Genomic DNA, 20,798 nt, shown 5'->3' on the forward strand with positions numbered 1-20,798 from the left:
GTGATTCTCCTGTCTCAGCCTCCAGAGTAGCTGGGACTACAGGTGCCCAACACCACACTCTGCTAATTTTTCTATTTTTAGTAGAGATGGGGTCTCACTCTTGCTCAGACTGGTCTCCAACTTTTGAGCTTAAGGGTTCTTTCTGCTTTGGCCTCCCAGAGTGCTGGGATTACAGGAGTCAGCCACTGCCAGGCCTGTGTTCCTTTCCATTCTTTCTATTACATTTTATCCATTTTCATTTTTTCTTTCAATTCCTTTTTATTCATTACTACTGCATGCCATTACCTTCTCTTTAATTCCAGTTGCTCCATTTCCACCCGTCCCATTTCATTCCTGTTCTTTCCATTCATATGTTTAAGCCATTCCATCCATTTATTTCCTACCAGGCCATTACTTTCTATTCAATGGCATTATTTACCTTCATTTGTGTTTGATTGGCTTTCATCGCATTTCATTTCTTCTCATTCCTTGTTTCATCTTCATTTACTTTTCTACTTCCTTTTTTCTCCACCCTTCCTCTTCTCCATCCTTTCCATTCAATTCTATTTCACTGTTTTCTATTCCTTTCCATTCTGTTCCATTCTTTTCCCTTTTCATTCCTCTCAAATCCATTCCATTTGATTCTATTCCACTCTACTCCCTTCTTTTCCTTTCCACCCTCTCCTTTCATGCCCTTCATGGCACTCCATCCCCCCTCCATCAATGACATGTGACAACATGTGTGAAGTGTCACTAACCAGGGGAGCTCACTCAATCCTGGGTTTTTATAGAGGGTCAATCACATGGGCCTGTGTGACCCCCAGAAGGAAAGAAAGTTTCCTCCATAAATTACATTGTTAGTATCCTATACCTATCTTGACAAACTGGTGGTACAGTATGGGTTAAGGCCTTAGACCTTTATTTAGTCAGCAAGTATTTATTGAGCAACTATGATATACCAGATACTATACTCTTATAGATAGAACATTACAAGAGCTCAGTTCCTGGAGCTGGCCAAAGGCTAGTCATGAAAACAGGCCTTTCTTGGGAATGTATGTACAGGCTTTAAGCAACCTCAGCCCGTTACACCAAGCCCAAGGAGAGAAGATAAAGACAGGGAAGAGCATGGGCTGACAGCTGAGTCCTGAATCCCTTCAACGTTTACAGGAGAAATCAAGCAAAAGAGAGTATTAAACGAAAAAACCAACCACCAATAAGAAACTTTGGGAGGTAAAGATTACATTTCAAGTAGCAATAATTTGTTATTGTTAAAGATCAGAATTTAAGTAAGGAAAACTACAAGAATGCTTTTACAAGCATTTAAAAACAATCTAAAAATACCATACTGTAGGGCTCCAATTTACGGCTTCCTCCATGGTAGGATGAAAATTAACATCACAGTTATCTCATAGGATGACTGGGTCAGTTAATTCGATGTTAAAAGTGTGTAACAAAAAGCCAAGGACCTTTATTTAGTCAACAAGTATTTATTGAGCAACTATGATACACCAGATACTGCTTTTCTTGGTTTTGTTTTTTAGATGCTGAGGATACAGCAGCAATCAACAGATACAAATGCTTCTCCTTATGGAACCGACATTCTAGCGATAAATACAAATAGATACTAGAACAGATAAATACCTAAAACACATAGTGTGCGACAGTGAAAAGTTCTCTAGTAAAAAAATAAAGATGAAGGGGGAGACAGGATGCATATGGGGAAGGAAGGGTTTGTTTGCAATTTTACAGAGTGGTTGGACAACCCTTTATGAGAAGGTGACATCCCCCTAACCACCAGCGAGAGCCAAGTGAATCCCTCAAAAGAAGAGCCTGCCAGGCAGTGGGAACAGCCAAATGCAGAGGCCCTGTGGCAGGAGCCTCCTGGATCTGTCTGAGAATGGGGAAAGTAAGCCAGGCAAATAGGCAGGAGATGCGGTGAAGAGAAAAGGGAAGAGTTAGAGAATCGATCTTTAAGGTCTCGTAGGCAGAGAAAGAACTCAAATTAGAAGACACTAACACATTCTATTTTACTACTAGTACGTATAAAAACATCAGATCCTCGAAAGGTTCGGTAGGAGCTCCCTCCACTGTAAAATGCGGATGTCGCAACAGTCCGGCTGGGCGTCTCCACTGTTTCCATTAGATTCCGCTGCCAGGACGACTCCCGGGCGTGAATCCGGGAGAACCACCCTTTCCCAAGTCTGCAACTCTCCACGAGTCGCTGGTCTGGGCCTCAGTCCCCGAGTACCGGTCCTTGTCCCAGTGCCCCACCCCGCACCGGGGTACCCAGACGCGGAACCCACTTCGCTTCTGGCCGCGTCCAGGCCCGCCTCCCGGGGGAGCTGGAATACCGCCCCGCCGCTGAGACTTCTGGGAGTTGTAGTTCCAGCTTGCTGAGCCCAAAGGCACTTCCGGGTTCGTCCAGAAGCGCAGCCATTGTTCCGGGCGCGGACACTTGCTGTCGCCCGGCAACTCGGTCCTTGGGAGTTAGCCCCGAGCGGCCTTGCGGATGCTGAGTAGGGGAGGGCAACTAACTATCCTAACCCGAGTCGGTCGTGCTGCAGAATCGGCGCAGAGGTTGTTTAATTCGAGTCCTTCCCGTCGCAAAGCGGTGACGGTCACTAAGGCGTTGACAGGCCCAATCTGAGCTACTGGCCCGCGGACTCCCAGGTTAGTTGGGGGCCCGGCGGGACAACGCAGCTTGTCCCGTGCGCGCCTGCGCAGGCTCTAGGTTGGCAGCTGGAAGCGGAGGAGGGCGTGGGTGGGCTACCTGGCATCTGCGCTGCGTGGGTAGCACATTAGCGTTTGATCGCCGAGGTTGATGGAGATACTGAGGTGGCTGCAGATTACGTGACTGCGCTGTGCGCGCACGCGCGGGTGGTTGGTCAGGTGTTGCTCTTGTCTGGGCCCTTGGATCCTCAGTTGGGTTGAAAATAGGACACATGCGCTGATGGGGTGGGGATCCTGAGGACCCCCCTCCTGAAATGCCAGGACTGTTTAACAGAGAGCTTGAGGACGTCCAGGTTGCTGGAGCACTTAATTGGAGATTGTGGTTCCTGAAGGAGAGTGGCTGTGCCACTGCCCCTATAACTCTTGAGCAGGCATTTGAGTAGGAAGTACAGGTGGGTGGTAAGATTTTGGAGAGGAGGCTCTGGGACTCTGGAGCAGACCCTGCTCTTCGTGAAGGGCAGGAGACGCTCTGGTCTGTGGAGAGCCCAGGTTGGAGTTGCAGATTCTTGCCCCAAGAAAGGTAGTATTCCATCAGAGAACCCTCTGTGGGAAACGCCCAGATTGAAGGAGGGTATAAGGGCCTAGAGGCAGGTCTTATTCTGGCTCTGTTGCAGTTTCAGGTCTGGGACACACAAGTTGGTAGAGTGACTAGGTTAGAGCCCCAGGCCCAGGAGGGTGTTGGGGTGGGAATCTGGGCAAGTGCCGTTCTGGTAGGGGCCAGTAGACTCCAGAATGGTGGGACCAGGGCTGGGTGCAGCTGAACTCTGGGATATGCTTGGCTATTTGAGCAGGAGGTGGGAGGCCCTCTGCAATTGGTTGCTGGAAGAATGAGTATGGCTGATGGAAGGGCAAGATCAGTCCTAATTACTGAATTAGTTCCTGGGAGGGGTGGAGCTATGTCCCAGGCTTCATGCATTTAGGCAATGGGTGTGATTTTGCGCCATCAATCCTAGGGCCTTGCTGCTGGCTCTAGGAAGAAGTGCTGGTTCGGGGCTGCAGGTTCAAGTTGAGAGGACAGGGAAGGGTGCACATTAGTGGTCCCCAATGTGCTGCCTGTTCATGGGGATCTCAGGACTCAGTGGAATAGGATCTAGGTGGATTAGTGCTGCATATTTTTGTGGTGGTGATGGTGGGGCAGAAAGCACCACCTTTGTGTGAACATGAGGTGAGTTTGTAGGTAGGTGATCCAGAAGCCCCTGAAGCAGACAGGCTGAAGCTGTGGAGACTTGGCCTGGAAGAGGGACTGAGGAGCTTCCTATGCATACATGCATGGTATTTGGGCAGCAGTCTGGGCAGGAAGAGCCAAAGCACACTTGCCATGGAGAATTCATCCTGCATCCTGGGAACAGGGACTAGTGGGGAGGAGACACAGCAGTGCCAGTGGACCTGAACGCTGTACTCAAGGCTTCTCCTCTCAGTGCAGCTCAGGACCTCAGCACACTGCTATACCTAGAGGACAGCATGGAAGAGCAGGATGAGAAGTGCCCAGGGGCCGTGAAGGCCTGCGTGCAGGTGAGTGGAGCCGCCCTTTCCTGACAGACTCAGAGCTTGCTGCCACCCAAGCCATCCAGCCTAAACCTCTGGACTTGGGAGGCTGTGGCTCTTCAGCTCTCTTCACAGCCTTTTAGGGACTTTTGGTCCCTCATGACCAATAGGCTTCTAACACTTAGACAGTACATATTTTATGACACTCCCTGCTATGTTACCTCACATTTTTGGCCTAGGTAACTCTTTCTGGGAGGAATTAGACGTTCTGAGTCAAAAGCCCTTAGAAGTCTCATTCCTCGTTGGCTAGCAGTTCACAGCTTTGAGAATGAATGATTTGAAATGTTGTAATTGTGTAAGAAATTATGATAGTTAAGAGTATAGTTAAATGGATTATGGTAAGACCATGGAATGGAATACACTGTAGTCATTGCAGTTGATTTGATAATATGTACTTACTGACGGCAAAGATATTTATGACCTATGTTAAGTAAATAGCATTTAGAAATCATCACCTTTTTAAAAAGGGATTATAGTTTGTGGGTATATAGAAAATATGTTAGAAGGCTATAAATACCAGTTAACAAGGATTATCCAAAGTTACTTTAAAAGTAACTTTATTTTTTCATTTTCTTACATGTATTGTCATGTTTTTGTATAGTGCTTTTCAAGATTAAAAAATTTACAATTTAGAGGCTCGGTCCCTATAGCTCAGTGGTTAAGGCGCCGGCCACATACACTGGAGCTGGCAGGTTTGAATTCAGCCTGGGCCTGCCAAGCAACAATGACAACTGCAACCAAAAAATAAATAAATAAATAATAGCCAAGTGTTGTGGCAGGCGCCTGTAGTCCCAGCTGCTTGGGAGGCTGAAGCAAGAGAATCACTTAAACCCAAGACCTTGAGGTTGCTGTGAGCTGTGATGCCATGGCACTCTACCCAGGGTGATGTAGTGAGACTGTGTCTCAAAAAAAAAAAATTTACAACTTAGAGCATTTCCTATAGCAAACATTCTTTGAAAACGTTTAATCTATTCAAAATTTTGAATTAGAGCTTTCCCTTCCCTTTCCTGAACAATTTAGCCCTGAAGCCATGAGGAAGGGCCGAGCTAGGCAGGCACCTGCCTGCTGTGAGGTGTCACAGCCTGATGGATTTCAGTAGGATGGCCATCAGTAACTAAGAGGGTAAGGAGAGTGTCCACATAGGATAGCAGCCCAGCATGGTGTCAGAACCCAGGTGGAATGAAGAAGTCTGTGCAGGGAGCAGTCCAGTGTGAATGTTAGAGCCCTAGATGGGGCATCAGAGCGCCAGTGGATGAGGCCAGTGTCTATTATGGTGGCAGGGGATCTAGTGTGGCAGGGGTGACAGGCCACAGCAGGAAGGCATGGTATCCACAGAGGGGATGCCCTTGTGTGGGCAGTTGGAGCCCAAGGGCAATGAGAAGATGTCCATGCCAGGGTGGTCCAGATGGGGTGTCAGAGTCAGAGCAGCATGAGAAGCACATCCTTGTTGGGGGTAGGACATAGCTTAAGTGTGTTGGAGCTCAACCAGTGTAGCCTGCCAAGTCTCAGATCATGTGGAGGGCACCCACGTAGTGGGCAGCCTGATGTGGGCTATTCAAGTAGCATGAGGTGTGGGTCCATGAGTTGGGTCGGCATGGCTGGGAAAGTCAAAGTCCAAATTGGGCTAAAAGGGGCCCTTGACAGAGGGCAGCCTAGTGTGGGCTGGCAGAGCATCTGTGTGGGAGAGGGTGTGGCTTTCCTAAGGGGAGATGAGCTCCTTATGGGGGGCTTGATCTGATAAGTAAGTATAATAAGGGACTGGGAGCTGTTCTCACTGTCAAAGTGGGGAGGTACATGTTGGACAAGAGAAAGCACTATAATGAACTCTGTGGTGTGCAGGGGGACCTGCAGGTTTTGATGTAGACTCCTGGTTTTCCACATACATAGATATAGAAATGTATAGGGATGTGTACCTGTTTGTGTGTGCATGTGTGCATGTTTCTGCACACATATGTTCCCTGTCTGTCTACTGAGGGCTTGGGAATGTAACATCCCAATGTCACTGTGCATACCTTGTGCCCAGATTTTAACTTGTAAATGTGTCTCGAGTTTTATGAGCTTACTGTTAATAGCGCGTTAGTGTTAATTTTTTTGCTGTTACAAATAACATTGCTGTAAATGTGTTTTTGTGCATGATTTCTTGTACACATGGGCAGGAGTTTTAAAGAGAGTTAAGCAAGTATAAGTTTTTATTTGCAACTATCAAAACTGTAAGTAAAGCATGTTTTGATGCAGCTGCTGGTATTCTGCTTTAAGCTGGTGACTTTGGTTGTTTTCTGAGAGTCTTAGTGATCCTTTTGTCATTTTCTTCTACGTGAGATAACTGAATTAGCAGTTTGTTACAATATGAGTTTCATCACATACTTACTGATCACCTAAGCAGCGTGAGACACCGAGGAGAAAGATGAGGCAGACTGCCCCCCCTGCAGGATTTAGTTCTCCCAGCCAGGAATATGCTTCTTATATTTTCCAGGAAAAGCAAAAACACCCTCTGTCTCGTATTAGTTATCTGTCCATACCCTGAAACATACCAGCTTAAAACAGCTACCTTTTATTTCATCACACAGTTTCTGAGGGTCAGGAATTCAGGAGCAATTAGTTGGGCATTTCCGGCACTTGGGTTCTCTAATGAGGTTGCAGTCCAGTTGTTGGCTAGGGATGCCACCTTCTGAAGGCTTGACTGGGTGGGAGGATCCTCGTGCAAACTCATGTATGTGGCTTTTGGCAAAAGGTCTTCCACACCACCTAGGCCTCTCTCCAGGGCTGCTCACAGCACAGCAGTTGATTTCTCCCAGAGCAAATGATCCAAGAGGGAGAAGAAGGGAGGTGGGGTAGAGGAAAGAGGGAAGAGAGGAGAAGGAGAGGTCAGATGTGCTTAATTGCACACAGTCAAGATGGAAACCACAGTGTCTTTTATCATCTGATCTGAGAAGTGACACAACATCCTTCTTTTGTATTCTCTTGGTCTTACAGACCCACCCTGGTACCATGTGGGCAAGAACTACATATGGACCCTGTGGACATCACATCTCTTGAGCTGAAATTTGAGCTCTGTCTTATATCTCCCAGGGCAGGAAGAGACAAAAACATACCAAGGAGGACAAGTCTCTCTGAGTGATGCCTGTGTTTTCTAAAACTTTCACAGATATAGGGAGTTTCCTGCTGGCACACCCCAAATGCAAAGCTCTGAGAATTGAGTTCAGTAATAATTCTGTGATTTGATGAGAAACTTTGTTTTACTGCCCCATGAATGCCTTAGGTTGGGAAAGATACATTTGATAGTCTCTATTTATGGGTAAACAAATAGGCCAATAGCCCTAAGTCTGATTTGGCTACTGTCTCTTATTGTGAGTGGACAGGTCATTCCATGATGCTTGTCTCTGTTCCTCTGCTTTGGGTCACATGTGGTCCCACTTAAGTCACAGAAGGAGCAGTTACTATCTTCTGCCCAGAACTCTTCTGTCTGTGAAAGTAAACAGTCTAGTAATTCCTATTCCCATTCTATGAAGTATAGAAAGAAAAAAGAAAATGCTCCTTCATGACGTAGAGAGGTGGTGACAAAGTGGGGTAAAGGCTTTTAATTTCATTTGTATGTTCTTAACTCTGCTTGTGTCTCTAGTCCTAAATTAAGAGAACTTTTGTTGTGCTGTTACTCAACACTGAGAATACGAAGATGAAAAATATACAGTTCTTTGTAGTATAGAATGTATGACCAAGGGGAGAGATATATAGAGATGGAAGTAATGTGAGGAGAATAATTTTACTGGTGTACAATAAAGATCCAGCAAAGCAGCTGACAAACTCTTAAGGGAAGAAGAGATGAGGCTTTGTGCTATGTGGGAGCACGTCACAGAGGAAGTGTTATTCATTCTGGGCCTTAAATAATTCAACAGACTTTGGTAGGAGAATGGAAAGGGGAAGAGTTTGTATCAGGTGATTAGTGGACTTAAATGAGTTCATTAACTTTGTTATGATTAATTTCTACATTGGTGTGATTGGCATATCTTTTCTTCAAAAAGCTTTAGATAAGGACGGTGCCTGTGGCTCAAAGGAGTGGGGCGCTGGCTCCATATGCTGGAGGTGGTGGGTTCAAGCCCAGCCCTGGCCAAAAACTGCAAAAAAAAAAAAATACACTTTAGATAATTTGTAAGATAGTCTATGAGTAAGTTGGGAGTAAATTCTAGAGGCTGGTGCTCTGAATTTTCTGAGAAGAAAGGGCACCCAACGGAGGCTTCCTCTAAACCCAGGGGGAGTTTGAGCTCAGCAATGATTTGACAGTGTTAAAGGACCTCAGGGATAAATGTGAAGGTACAGCTAGCACTTTCATGTCCCTTCTCATAGTGGTTGTTTTATAGTTAATGCACATTTACAAAGTGCCTGCTGTGTGAAACCAGGGTAAACAGGACAGACAAGATCTCAGCTTTTAGTGGGAGTTGGATAAAAAACTAAAGGTAAGAATGTAGGTATGTGATGTGAAGAAATGAAAGCAGGCTAAAGTGGTATAGTCGACTGCTGGGGTGGGGGCAAGAAGAACGTTTCATCCGAAGTCTACTATGAGGAGAGCTGAGTTCCTTTTTGTTTTCTTGTGAAAACCATTAGACAAAAAGTTATTAAAAATGGCTTTCATTCAAGAGTAGGTGCAAACATATTCTCTAAGTAAAATTGTTTTAGCAGTTGTGGGAGATAAGGAGCATTTTGGAATATTGTTTCTGCTCATTTAGAAATACTAGGATTTTCAATTCTTGGTATTGAGGTGGGAGGATCCTTTGAGCTCAGGAGTTCAAGACCAGCCTGAACAAGAGTAATAACCTGTGTCTACTAAAAATAGAAAATATTAGCCAGGTGTCCTGGTGGGCACCTGTAGTCCCAGCTACTCAGGAGGCTGAGGCAGGAGGATCGCTTGAACCCAGTAGTTTGAGGGTTGCTGTGAGCTAGGTTGATGCCATAGCATTCTAACTCGGGCAACAAAGTGAGACTCTATCTCAAAAAAAGAAAAAAATGACATGTTAGCATTATTGTGCACTGGGAATATGATTTTTCTTTGAGGCCGAGTATCCATGAATGTGTTTGAGCCGATTAGCAGTTTGAGGCCAAAACATACAGCTCCCTTGGACCATCTGTAGTTTTATTTTGGTTATTTGGCATTGCGAGCTTTGTTTTTGTTCTTTGGTGTTTTGTTTGGTTTTTGTTCTATTTGTAATGCCCATGCAGCAATTTTAAGGCAGTTTAACTGTCCTGATATTTGTGTGTGGTAGAACTGCAAGCAACACAGCATTTTGTCTTTCACAGTTGGCCTTCTTTACATTGCAATATAGTTCCTGCTCCTTGCATAGTCATTGTTAACCTCACTATCTGTCTAGAAAATACCCAGAGGTGTTTTTAGGTTTGGAGAACCTGCCTTTAAAGACATTAATGCTAGCTGGTTTTTTTTTGTTTGTTTTTTGAGACAGAGTCTCACTATGTCACCCTGGGTAGAGTGCTGTGGCATCACAGCTCACAGCAACCTCAAACTCTTGGGCTTAAGCAATTCTCTTGCCTCAGCCTCCCCAGCGGCTGGGACTACAGGCACCCGCCACAACTCCTATCTATTTTTTGGTTGCAGTTGTCATTGTTGTTTAGCAGGCCTGGGCCAGGCTCGAACCTGCCACCCTCAGTGTATGTGGCTGGTGCCCTACTCACAGAGCTACAGGCGCCGAGCTGATCCTAGCTGTTTTAAATAACCCTTCCCACTGCAGTAGTGAATTTGTCACCCTCAGTAGAGTGCTGTGGTGTCACAGCTCATAGCAAGCTCAAACTTTTGGGCTCAGGCGATTCTCTTGCTTCAGCTTCCCTAGTAGCTGGGAGTACAGGCACCTGCCACAACACCTGGCTATTTTTTTGTTTCTTTATTTGTTTGTTTAGCAGGCTAGGTTAGTAAGGGGGAAATTTTGACACATCTATGCCTATGAGAAAGTACAAGAGTTTTCTTTTAGTTTCTGATTGTGAGGCTTTTAAATAAATAAGTGATATTTAAGAATCAATAGTGTTTCCTTTTCAGTGTTTGAAAATTTGAGAAGTAGGGTGGCACCTGTGGCTCAAAGGAGTAGGGCACTAGCCCCATATGCTGGAGGTCGCGGGTTCAAACCCAGCCCTGGCCAAAAACTGCAAAAAAAAAGAAAGAAAAAATTTGAGATGTAGCAAAGTATACTTGAATAAATGTTTGATGATTTGAGAAGTGGTGAAGTATACTTGAATGGACCGTCATTTGAGCTATTGTACTTTGTAGGAAAAAGCCTCAGGACATTTTCTTGTTTGAAGATCAGTTTTCAAGAGGGAAACACTTTTTCTTGATTCTGAATATTTAATTAAAGAAAAGTGCTATTGAAAAACATGGATACAGTATTAAATCAAGCAGTGAACATGCTCCTCATTTCTAACCTTTCAAGGAATAACTCCTTTTAATGCTTTTGAGAATGTTCTTTCTGGTTTTTCTGTGCATTTTTATGTTATATAAAGACCTGTATAATTGTCTTAATTTTTTCACTCAAAAATACATTTTTCTGTCATATATGTGTACCATGCAATTCTATTTCTTCTTCTCTTGGCTGCTAATGATGCTCAGTTGTCTGGATGAAGCATAACTTATTTAACCAGGCACTTCCTAATGAATATTTAACCAGGCATTTCCTAATGGATATTTAATACCTCCCCATTTTTCTATGGTAATATAACTTGTTAGTAAGATTCATTATGCATACATCTCAATGTACTTTCTGTTGTATTCTAAAAATAAATATTTGCAAGTACACTTTTTTTTTTTTTTTGAGACAGAGTCTTACTGTGTCACCATCGGTAGAGTGCCGTGGTGTCACAGCTCACAACAACCTCAAACTCTTGGGCTTAAGCGATTCTCTTGCCTCAGCCTTCCAAGTAGCTGGGACTACAGGCGCTGGCCACAATGCCTGGCTATTTTTTGTTGCAGTTGTTTAGCTAGCCTAGGCCGGGTTTAAACCTGCTACTCTCTGTGTATGTGGCTGGCGCCGTAACCACTGTGCTACGGGTGCTGAGCCAAGTTTACTTTTTAATTTTATTTTTAGCCAACCCAGGCTGGGTTCGAACCCACCACCCTCAGTGTATGAGGCTCGCGCCCTTATCACTGTGCTACAGGTGCCGAGCCTGCAAGTACACTTAATGGATATTGCATTGTTAAAAAATATTGCTATTAAAAAAACAAAAATGAATACAAAGATATATATAAAAATTGATGAAATCTGAATACGGTCTATTCCTGAGTTAATAACATACCAGTGTCAATTTCCTGGTTTTGTCAATGTACTGTGGTTGTATATAGTATTATCATTTGGGAAAGGAGAGTGAAGATCTATTTTTGCAATTTTTTGTGAGTATTCAACTATTTCAAAATAAAACAGTATTTATACGTATTAATATATAGCCAATCCAGGAAGGCAGTATCAACTTATATTTCTATTCTACTAAGAATATATGAAGCTCTTGTCAAGCAGGCCACCAGAGCTAGAGTTGTTAGCAACAGACCAATGACTATCAAAACAAAACAAAACAAAACACTCCATGTGCTCAGGATGTTGGTTACATACAGGGGTTGGAGCAAATAAGTAAATATAAAGAGCATAATGGGAGCCAGAGAAAGATGATTTAAATATGGAAAGCAAGAGGCTAAAATAAAATGCACTGTTAAATTGTAGTGGAGATATCAGTGTAACTATATACAGATTGTTAATGGAAATAGATATTAAACTGTAGTCCCAGCTACCTAGGAAGCTGAAGCAGAAGGATCACCTGAGCCCAGGAGTTTGAGGTGGTAGGGAGCTGTCATGACACTCTACATTAGGGGTCCTCAAACTATGGCCCGTGGACCACATGAGGCGGTGTGATTGTATTTGTTCCCATTTTGTTTTTTTACTTCAAAATAAGATATGTGCAGTGTGCATAGGAATTTGTTCATAGTTGTTTTTTTTTAAACTATAGTCCGGCCCTCCAACCGTCTGAGGGACAGTGAACTGGCCCCCTGTTTAAAAAATTCGAGGGCACCTGCTCTACACTCTAGCCAGGACAACAGAGACTCTGTCTCAAAAAACATTTTTATTTTATTTTGTTTTATTTGACTTAAGGAGGGTGACTATCTGTTTGTATAATATATTCGCTGGCCATTTTATTTCTTCATAATTTTATATATTGAATGTGCATCTTCCTTTGTCCATTTTTCTTGTTGAGGCTACTTTTTTTGATGAGGAAGAATTCTTGACAGTATAGAGTCATATCGATGGTGCCTTAATAAGTGATGTTTTTTGCTAAACATTTTGTGAGGTTAATTTGTTGGTGTTTTCCTTATGATTCTGGCTTCAGTCATGTATTCCATTTCATCTGCTTATAATTTTGTAACCTAGAAATTTATGCAGGGCCCTGCTGGGCAGTTCTTCTACTCCACATAGTACCTAGGGTCATTCAGCCAGCTGCATTTAGCTGGCAGCTGGGCTGGCCTAGAAGATCCACAAAGACTGCATGCCAAAGTCTAGGGCTGCAGTGCCTCTCCACATGTCTCCCACTCTCTCCCCACGTGGTTAGCTGAGCTTACAATGGGAGAGAACGGGTATTAAACAGGTGGGAGGTATTAAAGCAGGTAGTATGTCAAATCTCAGCCTACTTACAGTGGGAGTTTTGAGCTGCAGTTTAATCCCCGATTATGTTTCTTTTTATTGTCCGTTTTGCCTTCTCAGGACTCTCTCCTTTCTCAAGAGATTATCATCAAGGTTGAAGGAGAAGATGATGGATCACTGTCCATCCCATCCCAGGTTAGTTGGGGAAGGCCTCATTCTTTACATTGAGAAATATACATGGCTGTTTGGTGATAGCAGCCAGATTTTGAAGTGAGTTGGGAAGTGAATAGAAAGTGAGGAAATGCAGCCGGGCATGGTGACTCACACCTGTATTACTAGCATCTGAGAGGCCAAGGTGGAAAGATTGCTTGAGCTCACAAGTTTAGATGAGCCTGAGCAAGAGCAAGAGCCCATCTCCACTAAAAATAGAAAAATTAGCTGAGAGTTGTGGTAGGCACATGTAGTTCAAGCTACTCAGGAGGCTGAGGCAGGAGGATCATTTGAACCTAGGAGTTTGAGGTTTTTGTGAGCTAGGCTGAAGCCACAGCACTCTAGCCTGGGCAACAGAGTGAGACTATGTCTAAAAGAAAAAAGAAAGTGAGGAAATAGAGATAAGAGTGGACAACTTTTCTAAGAAATTTGGTTGTCATAGGAAGATCGAAGAGAGTGAGAACTACAGGGAAATTTGAGATTGAGGAGCTTTTGTGTTTTTTTTAAAGGATTGAAAAAATATGACTCTGTTTAAGTGGTTATAGGAAGGAATTACTATAAGTTAATGATCAGGAAACAGAGGAAGTGAACTGTAAAGTAGAGTTCTTGATAACATTAGAGAAATTAATTCAGAACATCTGCAAATAAATTAGCTCTATAAGGAGAAATATTTATATAGGAAGAATGAAGTTGAGGGGGTTATCTGAAGGCTTACACTTTTCTCTTTGGAAGATCACATGAGCATGAAGGTGGGAAATGGAATGGAGACATATTTGACAAGGGTAGGGAAAGCTTAAAATAGTAATTTTGGATCATGAGAGAACAAGCTGCCCCAGTAGGTGTAATAGGTTTGCTGGTCAGCCTGAAAGGATCTTTTGGAGATAGTATAGTACTGTCTCCAGCTTCTCTGTGGGTTGTTTTTCCCCCAGTGGCATTTTCTGACTCAGTTTCCATACATAGCAGATTGACACTTGAATTTAGAAAGTTTTGGTGATTTTCCAGGTCCTTTGCTTTTTTTCTTTTTGCAGTTTTTGGCCGGGGCTGGGTTTGAACTCGCCACCTCTGGCATATGGGGCCAGCGCCCTAACCCTTTGAGCCACAGGTGCCGCCCTCCAGGTCCTTTTCTTATTGAGTGGAAGCTTTATAGGTTGAGGGAATATTTCAAAGAAAGTTTTTTTGTTTGTTTGTTTGTTTTTTGCAGTTTTTGGCCAGGGCTGGGTTTGAACCCACCACCTCTGGCATATGGGACCGGCACCCTACTCCTTTGAGCCACAGTCACCGCCCCTCAAAGAAAGTTTTAGAATACACCAAATAGAAAGATTAAAATGCGTGATCCATGGACTCTAAACTGAGTAATTAAGATGTATAAATTAGGCTCAGCACCTGTGGCTCAAGCAGCTAAGGCGCCAGCCACATACACCTGAGCTGGCAGGTTCAAATCCAGCCTGGGCCTGCCAAACAACAATGACGGCTGCAACCAAAAAATAGCTGAGCTTTGTGGCAGGCGCCTGTAGTCCCAGCTACTTGGGAGGCGGAGGCAGGAGAATCGCTTGAGCCTAGGCGTTGGAGGTTGCTGTGAGGTGTGATGCCACAGCACTCTACCCAGGGAGACAGCTTGAGGCTCTGTCTCAGAAAAAAAAAAAAAGTATAAATTATAAAAGGGCCACTAAATAGAAAGGAAAAGAATATAGGCTGATAGATAGTAGATATTTTAATAGCATAATGGCCTGAAAGAATAAAAGAACAAGAAGAATAAAGGGAGAAAGTGAACTAATGGAGCAAGTTGATGTTGTTGTCAAAGAGTGGGCAGTGTCATGTGTGTGATTCAAAAGATGGAGTACTTTATCGTGATTTCAAGGTCTGGGTGTTAGCCTAAGAGTGGGCTATTGAAGAGCAGGATGTGAGGATTGGGTTGGCCATATATACTGATGACTGAGAATCCAGTCTCTGACTTGCTACCTACCTTACCCTAATGTCTTGATTTCTCTAACTTTCCTGTTCTTTATGTGAAAAAGTGATGCATTGAATCACTTAAGCCCAAGAGTTTCAGGTTGTTGTGAGCTGTGATGCCATGGTCCTCTACAAAGGGTGACATAGTAAGACCATCTCACAAAAAGAAAAAAGAAAAAGTGCTGCATACCTCATTGCTGAATATCAGTTATGGTCACCTTCAAAATACTTCCCTTAGCCATCTAGTACTCCTTTTTTGGGTCATGAAAACAGTTCCAACATCCAAAACCCAAATGGACTTACCTAGAAGGTACCTGTATACTTTGACCAGAATCCTTTAGACACTGACAATCCCAGGTCCTCAGGTTTTTCTTCTTTCATCTGTCAAACTTTTCTTCCACTATGAACATTGGAAATAAATGGTCTCAAGTTAAACAGGAGTGTATGTCCTGTTTCAGGAAGGAGTGAACTTCAAAATTGTGACTGTGGACTTCACTCAGGAGGAACAGGGCACTTGGAACCCAGCTCAGAAGACCCTGGACAGAGATGTGATCCTTGAAAACCACAGGGACCTTGTCTCTTGGGGTAAGGATATAGTTCTCAGACTTAGTGAAGGTTTGATTACTGACGTGATTTCCCGTTGATTACTATTTAGCAGCCAAAATGATGTAATGTGGATTGTTTTGGTGATCTTCATTCTATAGTGAAGATTAACTTCAATTTGTAGGGTAGAAAGGTATGAGTGTGAGCTTTTAAAATCTTCATGGTTTCGGGCGGTGCCTGTGGCTCAAGGAGTAGGGCGCCGGTCCCATACGCTGGAGGTGGCGGGTTCAAACCCAGCCCCGGCCAAAAACCACAAAAAAAAAAAAAAAAATCTTCATGGTTTCTAAAGGCTAATGACCGGAACAGGCATTGGTGGTATAGTGGTGAGCATAGCTGCCTTCCAAGGCCGGAACAAAATTCTGCAGTGATTTTCTTTTGTCCCCATCCCTACACCTAAAGTCTTATATCTTTCCTCATCAGCTTTTCAAAGCAGGTACAAAACCAGATACAATTCCTAGTTGGAACAAGGGGAAGAATATAAAAAGAATTTTCATTGCATGTGTCCAGGTGAGAACCAGATATATGGTTCTATAGAAGGTTTAGAAGGTTTGTTTGAAAAAAATTCTACAGGTATAGAAGGTTTGTTTGAAAAAAATTCTCATAAAAGATAACTGTGTTTTTCTCCATCTCCCATCTCCTGGTAGACTGTATACAAAACCACTTTTTCTAGGTGTATGCTATTGCTTGGCCTAGCATTCACCCAGGCTACCAGGAACAAACCTCCATTCTCTCTCAGTTGGAATCATAGGACTCTGTGGGGCTATATGAGCCCCTAAGGTATTCAGAGAACTGGGTTAATAGTGCCATATGCCTTTTCCTGGCTTCACAAATGTAGTTTACTCATGTCTTGCTGACACAGACTATTTTAGCAAGTTTCCTACCTACAGAAATTCCTATAAACATAGATACTAATCTGTATTTCAATAAACATGTGTCTAGTACTAAAGAGGGAGGAAAAGACCCTCTGTTTCTTTGCTAAGGATTGCAAAATTTGGTTGATATTCTGTAGGTTCTGCATAGATGATCTTATTTTAGAATATGAAGGTATATGACATCCAAAATCTTGTATATTCAGGTAAAACTAAGATTAAAATAGATCTCTTTTAATCCCTGGTTGTACTACTGGCTCAAGGGGTAGGGAACCTGCAGCCTTGGGGCCACATATGGCTTCTAGATTCTTGAGTGCAGTCTTTTGACTGAATCCAAACTTCACAAAACAAATCCCTTTATTAAAAGGGGGAAGGTGCACTTAGGGATCTGGAAGGCCACATGTGGCTTTGAGGCTCTAGGTTCTCCAGTGGTACTTACTGCTTTCTCAATCCAGGTTATAGTTCCATAGTTGAAAACAAATCCCCTTATACTTTGCATATGTTTTTTGTTAGCTTTATTCCATTTTTTCAGCTCCAACATTTTTTGCTAGGATGTGTTATTTTTCTTTCTTTCAGATCTGGCAACTACACTTAGAAGAAGAGAATCAACTTCAAAAAGGAGCAGCTTTGATGATGAATCATTTCATGGAGTGAAGATAGAAAAATTGACAAGGGATGATCCTTGGTTATCTTCATGTGAAAAAGTCCATGATTGTAAGCACCGGTTGGAGAATCAACAGGAAAAAGAAGAGAGACTTTTGCAGGAAGTGGCATTCACTCAAAGGAAAGCTGTTATTCATGAGAGAGTCTGCAAAAGCAATGGGCTGGAGGAGAAGAGTGGTCTGAATTCCAGTCTTCGTTCACTCCCAGTGATTCCCATAAGAAACTGTGTTGATAAACATGTATCACATTTTAAAAAATTGCATCATAATTCTGTTGTAAGCAGCCATCAGAAGTTTGATGACAGTGAGAAACTATGTGAAAATAATGAATGTGGAACCCCCCCTCAGAGCAGTCACCTTATTCAGTATACAAGAACTCAAACCAAAAAATCCTATAGATTTAGCAATAATTTTCCATCTTTGAGCCATGATACACCCTTAGATGTACATGAAAAAATTCATGCAGGAGGAAAACCCTTTGATTTTAAGGAATGTGGGCAAGTTTTGAACCACAGCTTATCCCATAGTGAACAAGAGAAAATTCCTGTTAAAGAGAGTCAATATAAATATAGAAAAACCCCTCAGAATTCATCCCTTGCTGAAAACATGAGAAATCATTCAGAAGAGAAACCTTTTGAGTGTAATCAATGTGGGAAATCCTTCAGCTGGAGCTCACATCTTGTCGCACATCAGAGAACTCATACAGGGGAGAAACCTTATGAATGTAGTGAATGTGGAAAATCCTTCAGCCGGAGTTCACACCTTGTTTCCCATCAGAGAACTCATACTGGAGAGAAACCTTATAGGTGTAATCAATGTGGAAAATCCTTTAGCCAGAGTTATGTCCTTGTCGTCCATCAGAGAACTCATACTGGAGAGAAGCCTTATGAATGCAGTCAATGTGGAAAGTCATTCAGGCAGAGCTACAAACTTATTGCACATCAACGAACTCATACTGGAGAGAAGCCCTATGAATGCAACCAATGTGGGAAATCATTTATCCAAAGCTATAAACTTATTGCACATCAAAGAATTCATACTGGAGAAAAACCGTATGAATGCAATCAATGTGGGAAATCCTTTAGTCAGAGTTACAAACTTGTTGCTCATCAGAGAACTCACACTGGAGAAAAACCCTTTGAATGTAATCAGTGTGGAAAATCATTCAGCTGGAGCTCTCAACTTGTTGCACATCAAAGAACTCACACTGGAGAGAAGCCGTATGAATGTAATGAGTGCGGGAAATCTTTCAACCGCAGCTCTCACCTTGTTATGCACCAGAGAACTCATACTGGAGAAAAACCCTATGAATGTAATCAGTGTGGGAAATCCTTCAGCCAGAGTTACGTTCTTGTTGTACATCAGAGAACTCATACTGGAGAAAAACCCTATGAATGCAATCAATGTGGCAAATCCTTCAGGCAGAGTTCATGCCTTACTCAACATCAGAGGACTCATACTGGAGAGAAACCCTATAAATGTAATCAGTGTGGGAAAACATTCAGTTTGAGTGCTCGACTTATTGTACATCAAAGAACTCATACTGGAGAGAAACCTTTTACATGTAATCTGTGTGGGAAAGCTTTCATTAACAGTTCTAAACTTATTAGGCATCAGATGACTCACACTGAAGAGAAACCTTATGAAATATAACAAGTTTGGAAGTCTTTCAGCTAGTGTTTATTCCTTTTTCTTTAATTCTTTCTTAAAGACTTATTTTAATGGAGTAAGTTGCCCATGTAGTAAGAAGAACTAGTATAAAAGCAATACATGTGGAGAAAATTCTATTTAGCCCTGTTGTATTATATTACTTGAAATTCATTCTGAAGAAAAAAGTGGGAAAACGTATGAAATACATAACTTAGCAATTCTACATTCAAAATTAAAATTGGCCCTGGTGACATATTCCTATAAAAGTAATAAATATTTGTACTTTTTCTTGCTGAAAGCACATATACCTGAATCTGAGAGAAAACCATATCCTAAAGAGCAATTGCCAGTGAGGTAGACCACTTTTCCCATAAAAAGTAACACTAGTGAGTTTGTTGTTGAGATGATTGAAAGATTACTGTCATTTTTAGAACTTAGACTGGAAAATAGTATTTCACAGTATCATTTTAGTATGTTTTCCCCCCCAGGTTGTTTGTAATCAGTTTCATACAGCACTTTCTGTTAAGATTTTGTAAAATGGCTATGTTATGAAGTGAATAATGCAGGCTAAGAATACCAGAAATAATATTCATTGCTAGAGCAGTTATGATGAAATACTTGAGTATGGATTAGAATTAAAAGGGATTCTGGGTAATTTGATTTTTTGGTTTATGTTGGACCTTCTGTCTTTTTGGAATGTATGCTCTTTTGCTTTAATAAGTGGTATGATGAGTAAAGATTAGTCAATAACAAAAAAGAAATAAAATGATTTTCATCTTTGACCATTTAGGAAATAGTAACCAGTTAACAAAGAGTCCCAGGGTTCTGAGATTTCCGTTTGGATTAACACAAGCAGGTCACTCATTAGGATTTAGATTCCCAGGGGTATTCCTCATTAAAAAGATAGTTTTCCAGAAATGGGTAACTAGAAATTTAGGCCACAATGTGTTCTATAGGAAAGATTGAGAATTCATGGACAGAGTAGAAGACAAGTGGACTTATTTTCATATATTCAATGCAATATGAATAAGCTTTATTTTCAAGTTTCCTTCTCCTCATATAGTATTGTCTCTTCTTTTTTTTTAGAGACAGAGTCTCACTATATCACCCTTGGTAGAGTGCCATGGCGTCACAGCTCACAGCAACCTCCAACACCTGGGCTTAAGCAATTCTCTTGCCTCAGCCTCCCAAGTAGCTGGGACTACAGGCGCCTGCCAGAATGCCTGGCTATTTTTTTGTTGCAGTTTGGCCAGGGCCAGGTTCTAACCCACCACCCTCCGTATATGGGGCCAGAACCCTACCCAATGTGAGAAACGTGTGCGTGGGAGGGTCCTGCCCTATCTAAGTGTTCATCACCTAAATTAAGTTTGCAAGAATGCTTTTAGTGAAGCCAGCTTTGTAGCTACTCTTTGATTTTCTAGATTGAGTTCATATGTCTTCCTTTGCCTCTAACTTATGAATTCCAAATCTGTGATTTTCACTAAGCACCTTACTTTGAAGGCAAGGAGTTGTGGTTGTACTAATGAATGTAAAGCTAAGTGGGCTAAAAAATCAGGGCTGTGAAGATTTGAAGTTTTGGAAGTAGTTTATTGCAAAGGAATTTCTTCAGTGATTGTTAAAAGTATTTCATGGACTATATGAAATGTTAAAAGTGTAAAAAATTATTTTGAGGTGAATATGTGTGTGAATGCAAGTTATTTTGTGTATGTTTGTGCATGCATGTATATAATGCATATGTATAGAGGCACTTCTGGACAGGTTGCATATGTGAGTTATCTGTGTGTACTAAGTCATAAACAGAGTTGGCCCTTAAACAACATGGGTTTGAACGTTGGGGTCTACTTAACTGATTTCCCCCCAGCCAAATGCATATAAAAGAACACAGTATTTTTAAGATGCAAAACCCAAGTATGAGGATACAAAACCCAAGTATAAAAAACATTTTGTATATGTAGTTACATAGGGCTAACTGTGGAGATCCTGGA

General features: G+C 42.3%; 1 protein-coding gene across 2 annotated transcripts; it reads left to right on the forward strand.

Annotated features, from left to right (window-relative positions):
* Window positions 1-1,483: 1,483 nt before the first annotated feature.
* ZNF180 (zinc finger protein 180) lies at window positions 1,484-18,948 on the forward strand. 2 transcript variants are annotated; one of them, XM_053604300.1, is made up of 5 exons: window positions 1,484-2,649; window positions 4,128-4,221; window positions 12,990-13,064; window positions 15,488-15,614; window positions 17,078-18,948. In XM_053604300.1, exons 2-5 carry the CDS (start codon window positions 4,171-4,173, stop codon window positions 18,814-18,816), a joined length of 1,992 nt encoding a protein of 663 aa, XP_053460275.1. In that variant the 5' UTR covers window positions 1,484-2,649; window positions 4,128-4,170; the 3' UTR covers window positions 18,817-18,948. The 2 variants fall into 2 exon arrangements, with proteins under 2 accessions (XP_053460275.1, XP_053460276.1); XM_053604301.1 differs by having other exon boundaries at window positions 4,133-4,221.
* The last annotated feature ends 1,850 nt before the right edge of the window (window positions 18,949-20,798 follow it).

Source organism: Nycticebus coucang, chromosome 10 (assembly GCF_027406575.1).
Source record: "Nycticebus coucang isolate mNycCou1 chromosome 10, mNycCou1.pri, whole genome shotgun sequence".
In the NCBI taxonomy this organism is placed as follows: domain Eukaryota; kingdom Metazoa; phylum Chordata; class Mammalia; order Primates; family Lorisidae; genus Nycticebus; species Nycticebus coucang.

Coding starts and splice junctions, on each gene's coding strand:
- ZNF180 (XM_053604300.1), top strand. CDS start 4,171: ATGGAAGAGCAGGATGAGAAGTGCCCAGGGGCCGTGAAGGCCTGCGTG. Junction 4,222..12,989: donor CCGTGAAGGCCTGCGTGCAG/GTGAGTGGAGCC, acceptor TTGCCTTCTCAG/GACTCTCTCCTTTCTCAAGA. Junction 15,615..17,077: donor CAGGGACCTTGTCTCTTGGG/GTAAGGATATAG, acceptor TCTTTCTTTCAG/ATCTGGCAACTACACTTAGA.